The following is a 20,333-nucleotide window of genomic DNA, read 5'->3' as shown; positions in this document are numbered from 1 at the left end:
TATTGTGACTGTGCATGTGGTACTCACCCTCTAATCACGCTCAGTCTACTCAGCTCCGCCTCCGCCAATCAGAGCGCTCCATTCAGCACTCCTACTTTCTGATTGGTTGTGCGGCTGCTCGGCTGCTGATACCATTGCAGAGGGAGGCGCAGCATGAGTGGGCTGCATGTTTCACACATACACACACACACACACACTTTTACAGCTGTCTAAATGAGGACACACCTTCATATAGAGCTGTGTCCAGTTTCTAAAAAGACACTATGTTAAGAACTACTTGACCAACTAACAATTAGACAAGGTTATTATCAGTCTTAGGCCTATAGTTTTCCAATTCAAAATCTACTGATCTACACTCTAAATGATGCTGGGTTAAAAATGTAATTTCAAGTTTTAACCCAACTTTCAATTGTACATTTTTTCTAATTGCATTTTTAACCCAATATTTGGGTTTGTCCATATTTGACCCAAATTTGCATTAAAACAACCCAGCATTTTTTCAGAGTCTATACTTTTTATTTAACTGACTTGATTTAATGAGTAACTTTTAAGACTCTACACAATAAAAAAAACGTTGGGTTATCTGTTTAACCAAACTGTTGGGTTATTTTCATAAATTATTGGGTAATTTTTTAAATCGTTGGGAAATTTCTAGAAATAGACCGACTGTAGCCTATTTAAATATTTAACTCAACTGTTGGGTTGTATAACCCAACTAGAGTTTAACCTAATGCATTGGGTTAAAATAACCCACAGTTGGGAAGGTGCTATACCACCCCATAGTTGGGTTATTTGTTGGGTTATTTTTAACCCAACAATTTTAACTGAGTACAGAGTTTATGCAACTGGTGGTTATGATGACAACAAACTAACCCTAAATAAATAAATAAATACCTTTAACATTTTTATAATAAAAAATTATGAATACACTTTAAAAATTCTGGGTTGTTTTAACCCAAATTTGGGTCAAATATGGACAAACCCAAATGTTGGGTTAGAAATGTAGGCTTGAGAAATGTAGAGTTTTTCCATATTTCAACCAAAGATGGGTTAAAACAACCCAGCATTTTTGTATATAGCCTATAAATATTGATTAAATTATATGAAATCAATGATAATAATAATAACAACCCAAGGCACTAATTTTAAAGGAAGACGTTTTTACATTTTTATAATAAAATATGTTATTTACTTGTGGATATGTTTTAAATTGTAATAATAATAATAATAATAATAAATAATATAATATAATAAAACATAAATGTAATGTAATAATACAATAGGGCCGTCTCTCAAAACCAAGAATGTAAAGAACGGACTTGTGTTCTTGGGAAGAAAGCTCTTGCTAGTTGTTCTTGGAAGAACAAACTCACGAGGTGACGAGCACACAGAACGCTGCTGACAGTTTGAGACGATGTGTTCTTGCTGGTATTGCGCAATAGTACCTGCAGTGCCCAAACATAACGAGAATTATTATACAGCCAGGCTTTATCGCCCAAGCCTAATGTAATGTATTCATAACAATAAAGCAGCACCTGTCTCATTTTTATTCGGCTTCTGTTGTTTGTTTGTGTACATCACTAGCCAACGGCGGGAAAAAACGTTGGTAATATTCGGTAATATTCAGGTAACTTTTGACCTGCCTCTCTCTGCTTCCCGCTCCTTCCGCGAATGCCGAAATGAATTATGGGATATTTCTGCCGTCAAGTTCACACAAGTTACCATCCGATGCATCCTCGGTAAAATGGGAGTGTCAAGAACGAACACATCTGGGATTTTTAACCGTTCTTGCCTAAATGCAAACTTGTGTATTGGGACAGTATTTTACAAGTCCACAAGAAAACAAGTACAGACTTGATTCCCAACAAGCTTATCCGCTCTTGTTTCAATTATATATTATATCCGACACTTCTATATAAAAAATGTGTTTTGCAATCTTATGATAAACGAGCTGTTAAAAAATTAAAAATTAAAAAACATATTATGTTTGGAATGCTATTGAACGAGAAAAGAAACGAATTTCTTGTTAATGTAATGTTGATACTGGGAATTTTTTTTTATTCATAAATCCAAATGTATGAAAACGAAAAAGACTTGATTTGTAAATTTTTTCCAGCTTTGGAATGTATGAAAAGTAAAAAGGCCCAGAAATTGATTGGAATTATAAGAGACCTTGAGCTTTTAAAAGAGGAATAAAGTGACCCCTTTGCAGTCCCTCCAGGATTTCACGATTTTTTTGTGTGATTTTTGCGATCAAATTGACTGATTTTGTGGTGGTAATTTCCAAAAATTTGTGAAAAAATTTGCGATTTATATTTAACATTTACCATACTAGTATTCACAGTCCTTCCAGAAAAACGCGGAGTTTTTTTGTGATTGTTGCGGGCAAAAATTGATTGATTACGTGGCCCGTTTTCTTTAAAAATGCAATAGAATATGCGGGATATTTATGCAATTTTATGCGATGAAATTGCAGGAATTTGCAAAAATTGAGGGAACTTGCAAAAATTGCGGTTTGATGAAAAAGAGAAAAAAAGTGATTCCCCCAACACCCTGTTCTCACTAGGCTAATGTAAGAGTCATTTCTTATTACTTCCTTTGATAAACAAGCATACTACATCATAGAAAGCGCTGGGAATATTTAATTTCTCATCTTGTTTTATTTCAGACTGTAACGAGTGTAAATAAGGTGTGGCCCCTTTAAGAGCTGCGCGCTCCCTGTTGAACTCTCTGCAGTGTTATAAGTGCGCCTCAAACACCCCATGTGTGCGGGTAATTTCTGTTTGATGCTACTTCTTATATCTTATGTTGTTTATTAAGTAACGTTGTGACGGTAGAACGTGTGACAGACAGTTATACGAGTTCGATTTGTGAGATGTCGATCGCCTCCGTGAGTCTGTCTGAGCTATCCCGTCGCGTAATTGCGTCACTTCATAACGTTCCCATGGAAACAGGGGGAAATGGCTGCTCTTGTGTGAAGCAAACGCAACATTTTTCAACTACATGTGACTTTTTTGCAACGAAAATGCGAGGATTATGAAATCATGCAAACCCCGCATATTTTGCACGGAAATCGGCAATTTATGCGGCGAAAGTGCGGCGTATTTGAAAAAAAAATGCGGCCCCGCATAAATATGCGGACTTTGGCTGATTTTGCATTGAATTCAGCGATCGCATAATCGCGTTTTTCTGGAGGGACTGCCTTTGTAATTTATTATTAGGCTACTATTATTTTTTTTATGTTTTTTTTTCTTCATTGCAATTATTTTTATTTATTTATTTTTACCTTAAGTGATATGTGCCTTGCTTAATACTCATTTACCTGTATTTGTCAATGCCACTGTAGATGTATATTCTATTTTTGTTTTGTTCTCATTGTTCAATAAAAAAAATAATAATAATAAAAAAACAGACAAGAAGGCATATTGAAAAACGGCCTAGGTCATATCTACATTTCTATGTAACATTTCCAGGTCCCCCTTGCAAAAAATATTCTTAATCTCAATGGGACTCTCCTAAAGGTTTAATAATTAAAAAAAATGTAATAAAATAAAACAGTCTTTGTGTCCGAACAGGATGTTCAAGACTCATCCACCCTCTGTCGTAACTCTGGATTCTCCTGCCAACTCATGATGGAACTGGAATTAATGCCTGCGGTTTATTTCCCGGAAAGGGAACCATAGTTTCTTTGACCAAGTGATACTGTTTACTGAACCTACAAAACAAGGGAATGTCTTCTAATCTAGACCAAAAACTAGAACATATGCACAAAATAATTAATTATTTGAATCTACCAGTCTAGTGGTTCAATGAATATGATATTATATTGTTATTTGCATATAGTTTTAGAAAGGACACAATTGGTAGCCTATTTATAATAATATCCCCATTTGTTAAAAAGAACAATAAACAAAACATTTTGGCTCTCATTTTAGTTACAGCATTATAAACCCGTATAGCACGTAAGATCAAGTTCAACAAGTGTGCAGGCTCATTGTCAGTTATTTTTATCGTGGCAAGCTGTGCATCTGTATTTTTTGTTTGTTTGCCGCTCAGTGTTCCATTATACAGCCTTATGATGTCCCTTGTGTAACCAGACCCGCTCAATCGAACTCGCATCACTTGATGTCCGCCATTGCTTGTGTTTAGTGCGGTTTAGTGTGGCCGACCGAGCGCATTAAAAATATGTTTTTATCTTCAACGCTGCGCTCTGCCGTGTCTTATGCGGTAGGTTTACTTTACACATGTTGTAGTCGTATTATAAATGAGGTGGTTAGAAGAATTGCACACGAATTTTGCTTTAAAAGCAGCGTTGACATCTGTGCAAGGACATAAAGCTAACATGCTAACAGCTAATAATGAGGCCTGATTGTGATTATATGTCATTAAAATAAGAATGAAACCTTTTGTGATTACTAGTCACTCGTTAAAAACAGCTGAGGATTTTATATGTATATATATATATGAAGAGTTCAGATGCAAAAGCCTCTAAATGCCATTTGAAATTTTCTTCTAAAATGACCATTTTTATCAAGCTTGTGTATTTAAGTTCAGTAATTTCACTTAAATGACAATTAATAGGTAATCTTCATTGCCATTTAAGTGAAATTACTTAAATATACAAGCTTGATGAAAATGATCATTTTAGAAGAAAATTTCAAATGGCATTTAGAGGCTTTTGCATCTGAACTCTTCATATATATATATATATATATATATATATATATATATATATGTGTGTATATGTATTACCATTGCAATAAGTAATGCTGAAAGACCCAGTCAACACTGAATAGATACACTGAACAGAAAGCATTAAAGAGCATAAGTACTGTATACTTCTACTTGGATCATGTTTGGTCAGTACACACAGTATGCACAAAGTTATGAATTGCACAGACAGTGTTTTAACTGCACACATTAAGCAGTCTGCCAAGAACATGAGTTTTTTTTTAATTATGCATCTACTCTGACTTTATACTCAATCGTTTTTAAAATATTTTCTACTGAACAAAACTTGTTTATAAGTAAAGGCCATGTCCCATGTGTCATGATTGCATTTCTCCTGCAGGCGAGGCAAGTGCGCAGTCTTCACCAGACATCGGCTCGCGCTGGAGCAGGAGGAATCTTTGTGGTGAGACTTTACTTTTGTTGTCTTAATTGCTGTATTTGTAATGATCTGCACATGAGACACTTAGGCCTGGTTTCACAGACAAGGCTTAAACCTAGTCCCACACTAATACCTGCTAACAGTCTGTGCGATTTCTGCAAACCTGGTTTAACCCTTGTGCATCAATTAAAAAAAGTTACACATAGGTAAAAAGAGGACAAAAATGTCCATGTCAAAAAACTGTCATAAAAATGTGACGCTTCGGAGCACAGACTTAAGTTTGGTATCATTTTAAAGAATAACCTTTGCAGATTATTGCTGAAGTAAAAAAATAATAATAAGCAAATCCAAAAAAAAGTTATATAGGTATAAGTTTATGAAAATTATTTATAAAAAAATATTTTATATAAAATATATATTTTTTAAATCAGGTTGAGCTCAAAACTGCAATAAAATCAAAGCCATAAATCTAAATAGGTTTTGTTCCAAATTTGAGGATGATATCTCAAAAAATGAGCTTTCGGTAACAGTTTGTTTGGGCGTAGTAACATATTTTCCCCATTGGGTGCCAGCAAAACCCCACTGGAGCTCACAGTGATTGGATTTGAATTTGCCGTTTTTCTCTCTCAGTATTACAAACACACACATGCGCACACACACACACACATATGTTTTTATAATACACATACTAACCACACTCTGACATCCATACCAACACACCCACACAAATATTGTTGCATAATGTATCCAGTTGGCTCTATAATATGCCGAAGCAGAAAACAGGAATAAAGCGATATTTGTTTTATAGGCCAAACTTTAAAAAAAATGGCACCATCTGATAAAAAATAGTCAAAAATACAATTTTGAAGCCTTGCCATCAGAATGAAAGCCTCTTAACAAAGATTGCATAATTTTATAGTTAACTGAACTGGGGATTAAAAATGGAAGTTTTAATGGGTTTCAATGGGGACATTTTTGTCCAAAAGGTGCTGAGAGGGAGTATTTTTTGTACCTAATGCAAAAAATATTTTTTTAAGAAAATGACTGTGAAATAGTAAAATTCCAATAAAAAGTTCCCGTTAGCTTTAACACAGGCAAAGTGATCAAAAAAAACAAAACTGAAAAGGACAAAAATGTCCATAAGGATGCACAAGGGTTAAGATCATTACAAATCACACTGTACGATCTAATAGACTTGGGTAGGACATGTATGTGCATTTTACGATGATGACACTTATTGAATCATAGGCTACGATGCAAGATGGTATAGAAAATATAAAAATCATAATCTAGATTATTTGTGGTCAATATTGAAATCACAATTATTGGTGGCCGATAACATCAAAGTCTTATTTCATGATATGGGTAATTTTACATATAAGTGAAATTAAACTGACACTAGGTTAACAGTCAGCAATACAATAAGAGCATGGAAACAAAACAGTGGTATTCAGATAAGTAAAAGGCTACCAAAAAAAAAAAATAACAATCAAATGTAAAATAACTGCATAGTCTTACGGTAACATCAAATATAGATTAATCCTCATTAAAGCGAAGGTATTCAGTCAATATCAGTGAGTGGTTCATGTATTGTTTGATTATCATTAATGACAAATAATGCTGTCGCTTTAAGAGCTAAAGCACGGATCCAACATACTGTTACACACACGTCTTCCTCAACTGTGTACATTTACTTAAGACATAATGCACTTTGTGTTTATACTTTGCATTAAAAGTGTCTTTTCCTGGGGAAAATTGTCCCCAGGAATTTGGAAAAGACAAAAACCGAATATCGAATCATAAATGTATCACAGAATTTTTTGAAGTATCGTATCGATGGATGAGAGAATCGATATTGTATTGTATCGTGATTTACACCCCTAACTGTTATCTATTATAGAGCTGGTTTGTTGTTGAACTGAGTTTGCTTCATAGCTAATAAAATTGGCAACATTCACGAAAGATATTGAACCGAATTGAATCAACATTAAGGCGAGTAATGCCACTCTTATCATTTTTGTTGTTGTTGGGGTGTTTACCTGTTTTCATTGTTTCAGCACCGAGACACACCGGACAATAATCCAGAGACTCCATTCGAATTCTCTCCAGAAAACATGAAGGTGAGGAAACTCGTTTGTGTTTTTAAATAGCTAACATGTGATCATATTTTATGCATGGCATGTATAACTCAGTCCTTCCAGAAAAACTGTTTTTTTGTGATTGTTGTGGGCACAAATCCTTAATTATGCGGCCCGTTTTCTTTAAAAATGTGATGGAATATGCGGGATATTTGTGCAATTTTATGCAAAAACTGTGGTTTGATGAAAAAGAGAAAAACCCCAACACTGTTCTCAATGTAAACCTTAATGAAAGAGTCATTTCTTATTATTTCCTATGATAAGCAAGCACAGAAAGTGCTGGAATATTTCAGTTCTCATCTTGTTTTATTTCCGACCTTAATAAAAACATCAAAATAACATTGATGAGTCAAACAAGTTCTGTAGCTTTACAAAAGGAATATGCTACAACTTCTGTAAAAATTAATTAATCAAATATTAAAAATAAAGTGTGCTCCTGTTTTACAGCTTTTCAATGATGTTCACGTCACACAATTACGTCACTTCATAACATTACCATGGCAACAGGGGGAAATGGCTGCTCTAGTGTGAAGCAAACTTTTTAGCAACGAAAATGCGAAGATTATGAAATCATGCAAGCCCTGCATATTTTGCCTGGAAATCGGCAATTTATGCGGCGAAAGTGCATCGTATTTTGAAAATCCTGGACTTTGGCTGATCATGCAATTGCATAATCACGTTTTTTTCTGTCAAACTGCACATTTTGCTCTTGTACACGCACAGCCAAGATCAAATATATCTTGAGAATAGAATAGAAAAGAATAGAATACATCTTTATTGTCCACCAGGGTGGAAATTTTTCTTTGGCTCACCAAACATACAAGCTAGATAAACACACAAACGTCACAAACATAGCGAAGGAAATAAAAGGGGAAAAAAATAGCTGTGTGTTTGTTGTTTATGGTATGTTGACAGAGAGTTCAGGCCATCATTGATAACTACCCAGTGGGACACAAGGCGGCCGCCACTATTCCTGTGCTGGATTTGGCTCAGAGGCAACATGGATGGCTTCCTATTTCAGCAATGAACAAGGTGAGAGGCTGAATGCTTTGCAATATACCCAAGTTTGGTCTTGTTTTAAAGAAAACACTCTGCAGATTATTGCTGAAGTGAAAAAACTTCAAAAAATGAAAGTATGAGAAAGTTATGGAAGTTTAAATTTACAGTAAATCAAATATACTGAACTATATATTTGTATTTTATATAAAATATGTTTTTTTACTCTAAAATTAATTAATCTAAACAAGTTATGTTCCAAGTTTGAAGTTGATATCACAAAAATTGAAGTTCTCGTGTGATTTTGTTTAGGCGTAGTACCAAAAATAGCCAGTGGGTGCCGTACATTCCATTGAATTTAGTTGTATACATTGTGCCTTAACAAATTAATAAATTTCTGTCCAAATATCAATTCTGTCACAAAATTTGGGACCTTGAGACTCAGACCTTTCTGACAATATGTGTTTTGCCAAGATTAGAAAAGGTTTTGATCATAAACATGAAATATAATGATGCCCAAAAGGGGAGGAGCCTGATAAAATAAGTACCGTTTCTATGGTAACGCAGCATTAACTTATAAAACTGTTTTCACTGAATTAATTCTGAGTTTATAAGCTTTCAAATGATGCAAATAAAATATGTGATATAATAAAAAAGGCGATAAAAAATTATATTTTAGAGGATAATATAAAAATATATTCATTATTATTATCATTTTTAATATTATACTCTAATTTTTTATTAAAAATACTAGATTATATGTTTTATTATGAACTTAGCATAAAAACAGAAGTTTCAATGATTAAAAGTGCGTGCATCGACTTTTTGTGGTAAAAATGCAGATTTTTTGAGGTGCACTCTCGTCATAGATTAATCAATTACTCTTCCTACATAATTTGTAACACAAAATGGGTAGAATATCTAATTAGAAGTCTTAAATGAATGATTGTCTGATGTGATTTTCAATTTGTCCTGCAGGTGGCAGAGGTCCTAGGCATCGCTCCAATGAGGGTTTATGAAGTAGCAACTTTCTACACCATGTTCCTCCGTCAGCCAGTGGGAAAGTACCACATCCAGATCTGCACCACTACGCCCTGCATGCTCTGCGACTCCGACAGGATCCTGGAGGCCATCCAGAACAAACTGGGTGAGCAAGAGCTGGGACTCCACACAGAGACGTCACCAATAAACACACACGCCACATAAACAAGCTAAAGACATCACGCTACTAAAATAAATGGCCTCAAATGTGAATATTTGAAAATGCTGAGGCTTTTTCCAGACAACATAACATTTTGAGTTGGAATGAATTCAGATTCTGTTTCCACAGTATTTTCAATTTTGATATTTTTAGGTCAAACCGTTCTTGTCTGTCAGTCATATAATGGAGGTCTATGGTCACCACCTCAAAGAGCATGCACAGAGAAGTCCAAATTAAACATGATTTAATGACTCGTAAATGTAAGTACACATTGATGGCCTAAGACACGAAACGAGCGGTTTGTGTGAGAAAACGAACATTATTTATATCGTTTTTTACCTCTTGAAATCACAGCCACGTCCAAGTGATCTGAAGGCGCGGGCGCTTTGTGGCTGTGGTTACAAGAGGTAAAAACGATAATCGTTTTGTATCTTAGGCCATCAATGTGTACTTACATTTACGAGTCATTAAATCATGTTTAATCTGGACTTTTCTGTGCATGCTCTTTGAGGTGGTGACCATAGACCTCCATTATATGACTGACAGACAAGAACGGTTTGACCTAAAAATATCAAAATTGAAAATACTGCGGAAACAAAGACACCTACATCTTGGATGTCCTTGAGGTAAGCTAAAACATACCAAACATTAATTTCAAAGTGAACTATCCCTTTAAAAAACATGTTGTCATAAACTTATTGATCATATATGTATATATATATATTTTTTTTACAGTGCAGGAATAGTTCATCCCTAAATTAATTGTCGTCATTTTCAGGAAATAGAAAATGTTTAATTTGAATTTATGGGATGACATGAGGGCGAGTAAATAATAACTGTATTTAATCCTGATCTCTCCTGTCAGGTATCAAAGTCGGGGAGACCACAGCGGATAAATTATTCACACTAACAGAAGTCGAATGCCTCGGGGCTTGTGTGAACGCACCAATGGTCCAAATCAATGATAACTATTATGTGAGTATGATTACAAAGCTCATTTTTGTGTGCCGGTGAGCGTCTAGTTTTAATGTCACCTCTAGGGGAGGCAGTTTCTCTGCTAATGAAGTCAAGATGAACAACATTGTTCCTATGCTAGCAGCAGAGTAGCATCTTATTGATAGTCTTAATAATAACTTTTGGGTAGCATGTGGGATGCGATCACATTACACACATTTAGAATAATAATAATAATAATAATAATTATCTTCTGATTGGCTGAAATACTATAACTGTACTACTACTAATAATACTTATACTATTATAAACCAGATAATAATAATATTGAGAGTGCATTGTGCATTTTGTTATTATAATTGTCAATTGTCAAAAAAATGTAGGTGTGTCGGCTTTTCGATGCCGACCTTGGATTCAGGAAACGGTGATTAATTATTTTGCACGCACTTCACTCCAAACGCAGTCTTCAATTCAAAAGTTTTATTTCTAACACATTTCTAAATTAAGTTTATAACTTCAACAAACGAAAAATCCAAACCAAGTTAGCGAAGTGGTCAAAAAACTGTGAAAAACCACCCTTTCCAAAACCAAACATCTGTTCTTTCATGTCACTTCCCCTTCCGCCCACACACAATAACATATCTCTCTTTCTCACCCGACAGGTGCCTGATAAATAAATAAATAAGTACATAAATACAAATATAAATATACCAAATACTAATAATAATAATAATAATATTAATAAACAAATACATGAATTATATTAAATAAACTCCAATGAAATACTTATAGAAAAACGGCTACAACAGTAGGTGTACAGCAAAATAACTAAATATAATTGTACAAATGATGCTAATAATTATTTTAAAAAAAATACATAATCTAGTAATAATATTGCAATATTGATTGTGTATATTTTTTGTATTATGTAAAAAAATTAATAAAAACTATTTCTATCTTTAGAGGAATATAACCAGCCTTGTGTTCTGTTTAAATAGTTTAATTTACCAATTAGATCTCATGACATATTGGTGGTGAATACAACTTAGGTTGTCCGAGTCTCAGTTTAAGCTTGTGTTTGTTAAAGGAGTAGTTCACTTTTAAAAAATAACTTGCTGATAATTTACTCACCCCCATGTCATCCAAGATGTCCACGTCTTTCTTTCTTCAGTCGAAAAGAAATTGAGGTTTTTGATTAAAACGTTCCAGGATTTTTTCCATATAATGGACTTCAATGGGGTCCAAACGGTTCAAGGTCCAAATGAGAGTTTCAGTGCAGCTTCAAAGGCCTTCAAACGATTCCAGACGAAGAATAAGGGTTTTATCAAGGACCCTTCGAGTCATGACTCAAAAAAAGATTTGTTCATTTTAATGAACGAGTTCAAACAGGAGAGTCACGGACGCTCATCACAGAACAGAGCAAGGCAAGCATTTGTGCTTATAAAACTTAAAAAATTGTATTTATTTTTTAAATGGCTGCTCGTTTCGCTAGATAAGACCCTTATTCATCGTCTGGTGTCGTTTAAAGCCCTTTGAAGCTGCACTGAAACTCTCATTTGGACCTTGAACCGTTTGGTCCCCATTGAAGTCCATTATATGGAGAAAATCCTGGAATGTTTTCATCGAAAACCTTAATTTCTTTTCGACTGAAGAAAGAAAGACATGGATATCTTAGATGACATGGGGGTGAGTAAATTATCAGCAAACGTGAACTACTCCTTTAAGTGTAGCTTGGGATGACCCGCCAGCGTAATGATGCAATTAGCCTTGGCCTCTGACGGCTAAAGAGAAAGTTGCCAGAAAACATCTGTAGTGGCTGAATCTCACAAAACCTATCATGAACATCAAGCAATTATGTTTCATTTAAAGAAATGTGAGCCTATTTTTGGGCGCAGTACAATTTTTGCATCTCAGTTGTTAATATAAAAACACTTTGTTTTTGCATAGCACTTTTTATTGATTTTGGTGGAATATTTTCATTAAATCCACCCTTGCAGAGTTGACACTCGCTCGTTTATCTATCTCTGTTAAGACAGAGATCAGAGAATACACTGTACTGAATTAGTTCTCCATTAATGGGTGTTTGCTGTGCTTGTCGTCCTCTTTGTTTTGGCCTGTAGGAGGATCTTAAGACCTCAGACATAGAGCAGATCATCGATGAGCTGAAGGCAGGGAGAGTTCCTCCTCCTGGACCCAGGTACAGTAATCTGCTGTCTTTCTAGACCTGATTAATTGGTAAAAGGGCATGATCTTGATTCAAACTGCCATGCGATCTCATTCCTAAATCACAACAGTGCGGCAATGTCTATAGAGGGTATGTGCGTGATGTCACTGCAATGCTACATAACTATATACATATGCATGATAATGCTTTTCAGAGGGCTGACATTTCTGTATTTAAAATCCTTTTTTATTGATTTCATGTAATATTCTAATTTTCTGAGATTTTGAATTTGGGGTAAGACATAATCATCAAAATTATAACTTTTGCACAATATTCTAATTTTTTGAGTTTCACCTGTATGATCACATGTAAATCTGTTGGCGCTGACCCAGAGAGAGCCGTTGTCATGTATTGCTGATAAACAAGTACATCGTTTCATTATTTCTGTTACAATAATTCAAATTCTGCTTCGTTAAAGTGTATAGTTCTGATGTCTATGGTAGTGATCAAATTAAAAATAGAGCAAATCACCTAACTTGATGGTTCAAATAAAGATTGTATCAATTACATCGTTACACCAGTAGGTGGCGACAAGTGGCTGTTAAAAATGTATTTGTCATTGAATAATTAATTCAAGAGATGTATCATGAGTAAGTCATTAATTCAAACAGATTAATATTAAATCAATGCATTTTTTAAATAGACTGAAGCAGTTAACATGAACCTCCAGTTAATTGCATGTTATTTAGTTTAGTTGTGTGTATTCAGAACTGCGAAACAAAACAAATGTTGATCCTCAATTTATCCAGATTTGTGCAGCTCACCTTCTTCCTGCTTTTAACATTGCTTTATTTATCGTGATGAAAAATGAATTAACATCACAATTATTTTAAAGTGTTTTTTTTTGGCCATTACATTTACTAAAGTCTCTGTCATTAGATTCTTTCCTTGTATCACAAATATGAGTTTAATAGCATCTCTGATTTAAACTTCAAGTTCATGGAAATTCATGAGTGAAATGATCAAACATTTGATTTGTTTGTGTATAAATAATAATAACCCCACCTTAATAATAATTTCATAGCAAATACAAAAATATGAAGCTATGACATGTTAAAATTTTGCAATCATTAAGATTTTTAAATTTTTTGAGGAAAGCAACCAAGGCTGCATTTATTTGATAAAATAGAAAAACTGCAATAATGTGATTTTTTTTTTTTTTTTAAACCTATCTGAATATGTTTTAAAATGTAATTTATTCGTGTGATTAAAAGCTGAATTTTCAGCATCATTACTCCAGTCTTCAGGGTCACATGATCCTCCAGAAATCAACTTTTCACCGTTAGTGTATCAAACATCATGAGTTAAAAAGATTTATAAGATATCAAGCTAGCCTAATAATTTTATTTTTAAAGCATGTTTAAAAACAACACGAGTTGACCAACTCATAAATAAAATATGTGATAAAAACAAAAGTATGTAAATATAATATTTTTAACCCAATAGAACAGCGATAACACTGAATGTGAAAGCAACTCATCTTATTTGTTCAAAGATTCGGATCTTTTACAGAAATTTTGATTATCCGGTTTGGAGTCGAGACGAGGGTAGTTTGGTTGTGAAGTTTGGGACTTTCACATAGGCAAGCTTATTAAAAGGATTGCTAGTTAGTTATTAGCATGATGGTGAGCTTAGCTTGCACAGTTCTCATATTTATTTTACTTCCTAAGATAACATGAATCACCTAGATGTCTTGAACGAGTCTAATTAAATAAGCACACTATGTGACGTGTGGTTAATGAGTCAGTTGGATTCACACCCTAAGAGTGTTTTAATTGATTGTAACGATCTCTCTTCCATCAGGAGTGGGCGTTTTTCATGTGAACCTGCCGGAGGTTTAACCTCACTGACAGAGCCTCCTCCTGAACCGGGCTTTGGCGTGAGAGCCGACCTGTAACCGGACCTCCGCGGTCTGGAGCCAATGTAAACCTCAGAGATGTTGTGTATGTAAATAAAATATTATCATTAATTATATTCAATAGTCCAGTGTGGTTATTTTAAAATGACGAGTAAATTAATGTTCTGACCTGTGCAAAGGTGTTGGAGAATACAAAAGCATGCACATTACAATATTTTAACATACAAATAAGTCCACAGTATTTTCAAATTTATTTATTTACTTGGGTTAAACATTTATTCCCGAATGCTCCACAGTTTAAGACATATTCCTGAATACACAATAGCATATTCCAAACAAACAAAGACGTACGTCTGCAATTGTGTTGTAAATACTGGAGATGCTTTTGCCAGTTTTTACTCTGCATTTTTAGTAATTATGTACAGTAATTTCACCACTTTATGTCAGTGATGGCAACGCACAAGCGATTTATCGGCCGATATATCGGTTACGTGATATCATTACGACGCTTCCACCAATCTAATAATTTATTTATTTTATATCTCTAGTGTTGCTTGATATTTTACAATGGCCGATATCATGCAGAATCAAAAAATTACTTTATTTAACGTGTGTAGATAGTAATAATAATAAATATTCCATTTAGGGATGCACCGATGTAAACATTTTGGCCGAGACCGATAACCGATATATCGGCCTTTCATATTCTTTATAGCTGATAACCGATATTCTGGCCCTTTCAAATTCTTTATATTTGAAAGCCGATAACCGATATATCGGCCTTTCAAATTCTTTATATTCTCTATAGCCGATAACCGATATTTCGGCCTTTCAAATAACCGATATATCGGCCTTTCAAATTCTTTATATTCTTTATAGCCGGTAACCGATATTTCGGCTTTTCAAATTCTTTATATTTGAAAGCCGATAACCGATATATCGGCCTTTCAAATTCTTTATAGCCGAAAACCGATATATCGGCCTTTCAAATTCTTTATAGCCGATAACCGATTTATCGGCCTTTCAAATTCTTTATATTCTCTATAGCCGATAACCGATATATCGGCCTTTCAAATTCTTTATATTCTCTATAGCCGATAATGATATATCGGCTTTTCAAATTCTTTATATTCTCTATAGCCGATAACCGATATATCCGCCTTTCAAATCCTTATATTCTCTATAGACGATAACCGATATATCGGCCTTTCAAATTCTTTATATTCTCTATAGCCGATAACCGATATATCGGCTTTTCAAATTCTTTATATTCTTTATAGCCGATAACCGATATTTCGGCCTTTCAAATTTTTTATATTTGAAAGCCAATAACCAATATATCGGCCTTTCAAATTCTTTATATTCTTTATAGCCGAAAACCGATATATCGGCCTTTCAAATTCTTTAAATTCTTTATAGCCGATAACCGACATATCAGCCTTTCAAATCTTTATATTCTTTATAGCCGATAACCGATATATCAGCCTTTCAAATTCTTTATATGAATTTATATGCAAGAAGACGTAGCCTACATATAACAAAGGCAGCACTTTGGTCATCATCTTTCATTATTTCGGTAAATGTCTCCCACACTTACTCTTTCTATTTGTGTATTTGCGGAGCTTCCACTCCCCAGTCTTCACCTTTTCTCTCGCCGCCTCCATCTCTCTGCAGACTAGTGATCATAGACATGGCCGGTTCGTGAACGAATCGGTTCTTTTTAATGAACCGGTCGAACCAGTACGCTAAATCGAACTGAATCATTCGCATCAGTTCACGTCTTGCGTCAGTGCTGATCCACAAGTTACTACAGTTACTCACTTTCAGACATGCCTGACAGTCCCTCCGAGTTGAAATAAACCAATATCCCGAATTATATTTTACTCCAGTAACTCTAACAGTTCACTGAACTGAGACATGTTGTTGATACTGCTGATACTGCGCATCCGCGTAGTAACGAACGAACGCAGAGGTACAGCGGTTTTCGGATCACACCAGTACAGAACTGAGAACTGTTTAGAATGAGCTTGTGTGTCATCTTCGTGCCAGTTATTCAGCCAATAAATAAATTCGGCCTATATATTTCATAGAAAATGTATCTAGTACTATATAAATACAAAGGTTTAATTGGCATCTTTTTCCAAACGACCTGACCGACCGCGACCCGAATATCATTAAAAATATTTTTGGATGACCCGTAACTGCGGGTAACCGCGGGTGATCGCGGCGCAAGCACCCGCTCATTTTGGATCAAACCGTGCATCACTGGTGTGGAACAATTTCAAAGTGAATGGCTTTGGATTAGGAGAATAAGTTTACTTGTAGTCGTTTACTTGTAGTCGTGGACTATCGAAATAAAGTGTTACCCAAGTAATTTAATCAAGGACCTAAAAACCCGTATATAAAAATATTTAAATCATTTTTTTTTTTTTTTTTTTATTAAGTACTCGGTATCGGTATCGGCGAGTACTGAAATGCAAGTACTCGTACTCGTTTTCCAAAAAAGTGGTATCGGTGCATCCCTAATCTAAATCCATTCTTAAAATCTAATAAATCTAAATCCACCATTTTTTATATAATTTTTCAGAGCCTGATTGCAAAAACAAAAGTTTAACATTTAAAATCCATGTCCCAATCACACAATTATAATGTTCTCATTATAAATTCATGTAGCCGATATGACAGCACATTTTGCACTTAATTATATTTTTTCTGTTTGATTCCAATCATATTTCAAGCAATTAAGTCTTAAGTGTCTCAAGTGTTGATCAGTTATTTATCAACTTTAATATATCAGCCAAATTTTATTATCGGGCCGATAACGATAAAATACAAATAAACAAATATTGGCCGATACCGATATGGTGGCCGATATATCGTTCATCCCTAATTCATCCATTATGCTACAATTGTTTTCCAAATTGATCATTACGAAATGAATCCTGATTAGAAGAGGCATATGCTACAGATTTCTTGGAACTGGAGTATATTTAATAGGGTTATGGAATATTAATACTAATCTAAATAATGTGACCAAGTTCTAATTAATATAGAAATATTTGTGTGCATTTAAACATGGTTCCCATCCCTAATATTCTCTAACAACACATAAAAGTAAAGCACATAGATTTTGGTATTCCTTGCATTTATTTGATACAAAAACCCATCCTTAAAACATAACCTCACTGACAGTGACAGATATGTACAGTATAGCATTTATAAACAAGCCACATCAAAAGAGCAAGCATTATGCATCATACAGAGTCTTTATTTACAAAACCTTACTGTGACCATACAATAGCAATACTATGGTAGTGTGAATATATATACCACTGCATTTACAGTAGTTAGCAGAACGGTATCCAGGTAGCAGTGTGTTCGAAATAGTGCTGATATACAATGCAGTTTAATGATAGTAAATAAGATGCACACACAATTGCTGTTATTTACTCAATGTTTTTGGCCAATATTAAATGGAAACATAGTAATGGCTGCTTGTTTAAAAGGTCTATCAGTACTCCAAGTAGGACCATGGTATTTTATTTTTTTACCTTTCCCTAGGAAGGTCACTAGATTTTTTACAACCAGAAGAGAATATTACAAGAATATTACATATATAAAATAAATAAAGAAACATAAAACAGGGTATAGGTTGGTTAAAAAAAGACATGCATACATGCATACATACACACACATATATGCAGTGGCCCAAACAGTTGTACATGTGAATAGTCCATGTTGAAAAAAGAAAAACAGAAATGACCAGGCTGAAGACCAACCAGCTTAGGCTGGTTTTAGCTTTTTTTTTCTTCATTTCCTCCAGATGTTAACTTTTATGCTTATGCAATAGAACAAATGGTACTACCATAACACTTTACAGGCTTCGTTGTTAGGGTTCAAACTATAACCCAGTTCTACACAAGGCTGTTTCATATGTTAACCACGCATATGTCTTCATCTTATGATCACTTCTTCAGACCGCAACAACATGGTCGCATTTCATGTAACTGACTGGTCTGTGCATGCACGTGTGTGTTTGTGTAGCCAGCGCCCATCCCCCTAACACACACAGACTCACACACACGGTTCTCCCTTGTGATTCGAGCTCGTTCTGCAACATAATACCAGCCCATCCCATGCGCATGCGCGAACTCCCTTTTTCCTACATCATATAAATAACCAACTGCGCCACAACAATAACAACCCTCGAATGCGCGACAAAAAACGTTGTTCTAAAATAGCGAAACTACAATCAAACACAATTTAAGCTCTCGTAACAACAGAATTAATGACTCCACAATGGATCAGGCCCGACAAATACCTTCTCCTCTTTCTCCTCGCGTCTCTCCGACATGATGAAGGTTCCAGAACATTCGCGAGCGCTGCAGCGTCGCACGGAAAGGGTGACGTCACAGTCCGCAACGTCACCCCCCTCCCCATCCCATAATAATATAACGTTAAACTCTCATACACAAATTAATTTATGAGATGTACGGAGAGTGGATGAATTTCACTTATAACAATAAAAAAAAAAACAGATGTCTAAAGAGTGGACCAATTTGTCATATTAAAAAAGTGCATGGACATTTTCTAAATATTATTATTATTATTACTATTGTTATAAACATTAAAAAAAAACATTTAGCATAATAAAAACTATAAACCCACAATACGAATATAGGAAATAACGCACGAAATGTTAATACATTTGATTAAATAAAAACAAGTATTATTTTATTTTAGGCACAAAACAATCTTACACAATCCAAACTAAAACCATAAAACAAAATAATATAGAAAGACTACGCACACACGTTAATAAAGAAATAAAGTAGATTAAATATAAACACCACAGGACATATTCTTTGCAGTTCAGCTCCGCCTACAATTGTATTTCTATATTCTATCCGGGCATTATGTATTTTAGGCATTTGTATATTATTGCAAGAAGACATAATACATTAAATAACTAATAAAAATCAAAAGAACATATAAAACACTAAAAATTGCTGGGTTGTTTCAACACATGTTTGGGTCAAATGTAGATGAACCCAACCGTTGGTTTAATTAAGAATAAATTGTAAACCTAATTGTTGGGTTTGTCCGTATTTAAACCAAACATGTGTTGAAACAACCCGGCAACCCTTTTGTAATTTGGACATTTCAGCCAAAAGCTATTTAATTAAAAAATATAAATAAGAAAGCATTGTATAATTAAATAATAACAATAACATAATATTAAAATAAACATACAAACATGAATAGAACAGTACGAGAGATATATTCAACAGCAAAAATATCAGTGTATGCAAGTCACAGCCTAGCAGCAGAGCGAGTGTGAGCATGCGCAGAACGTTTTTGAGCGCCCTGGATCACGTGAGCCCTCGTCCCCCAATGAGATCGCAGCTTTCCGTGTTTTTTCGCTGGGGCTTTTCTTAGAGACGGGCTGACGGCGATGTTTTCAAAAGCAGCACTGAGAGACGTCACACAGCCGTAGGGTTAATGTTCAGTTTTTACCCTCCGATACACACATTTATTTTTCTTAAAATCGTCGAGGTTGTGTCTTCTGCTCGTAGGTGAATGACGAAGAGGAAGCCAAAGGCGGTAAGCAGAAAGTTTCGCTTGTTTTTCTTTTTTTGTCGCGGGTTCCGACTATGAAGGAGGAAAACGCATTTAGTTTTGCTACGGAGAAGCTTAACCAACCAGTCTTGAGTAGCAGAACAACAATAGAGCGGTGTGTGTAGGGTTTTAAAATGAGTTTTGCTATTAAGTATTGGTAGCAGGTTTGTGTTCGATAGCGTTGCTAGTGTTCCGCGCGCGTGCGTCAGTGACAGGCGCGTGCGGTGCGCGTT

The 20,333-nt window shown here is 34.8% G+C and overlaps 2 protein-coding genes and 1 long non-coding RNA gene across 4 annotated transcripts in view; all 3 read left to right on the top strand.

Annotated features, from left to right (window-relative positions):
• The first annotated feature begins 4,073 nt into the window (after positions 1-4,073).
• On the top strand, positions 4,074-14,597 carry ndufv2 (NADH:ubiquinone oxidoreductase core subunit V2). The gene is made up of 8 exons (XM_039649163.2): positions 4,074-4,227; positions 5,072-5,134; positions 7,168-7,230; positions 8,164-8,280; positions 9,223-9,391; positions 10,311-10,420; positions 12,520-12,596; positions 14,427-14,597. Exons 1-8 carry the CDS (start codon positions 4,186-4,188, stop codon positions 14,518-14,520), a joined length of 735 nt encoding a protein of 244 aa, XP_039505097.2. The 5' UTR covers positions 4,074-4,185; the 3' UTR covers positions 14,521-14,597.
• Positions 5,141-6,878, top strand: LOC148981512 (uncharacterized). Its single transcript, XR_016168598.1, has 2 exons — positions 5,141-5,276; positions 6,265-6,878. It is a non-coding gene; the product is annotated as an uncharacterized LOC148981512 (long non-coding RNA).
• Positions 14,598-19,907: 5,310 nt separating the features above from the next.
• Positions 19,908-20,333, top strand: part of ankrd12 (ankyrin repeat domain 12) — a 58,337-nt gene continuing 57,911 nt past the window's right edge. For both annotated transcript variants that reach the window (XM_039649185.2, XM_039649176.2), the window contains exon 1: positions 19,908-20,085. The gene's annotated coding sequence lies outside the window, so the exon portion shown is untranslated. The remainder of the gene's footprint in view (positions 20,086-20,333) is intronic.

The sequence above is a fragment of the Pimephales promelas genome, chromosome 5 (assembly GCF_988280905.1).
Source record: "Pimephales promelas chromosome 5, fPimPro1.hap1.1, whole genome shotgun sequence".
In the NCBI taxonomy this organism is placed as follows: domain Eukaryota; kingdom Metazoa; phylum Chordata; class Actinopteri; order Cypriniformes; family Leuciscidae; genus Pimephales; species Pimephales promelas.
Note: the sequence above shows the minus strand (reverse complement) of the source record. Positions and strands in the feature narration are given on the sequence as shown.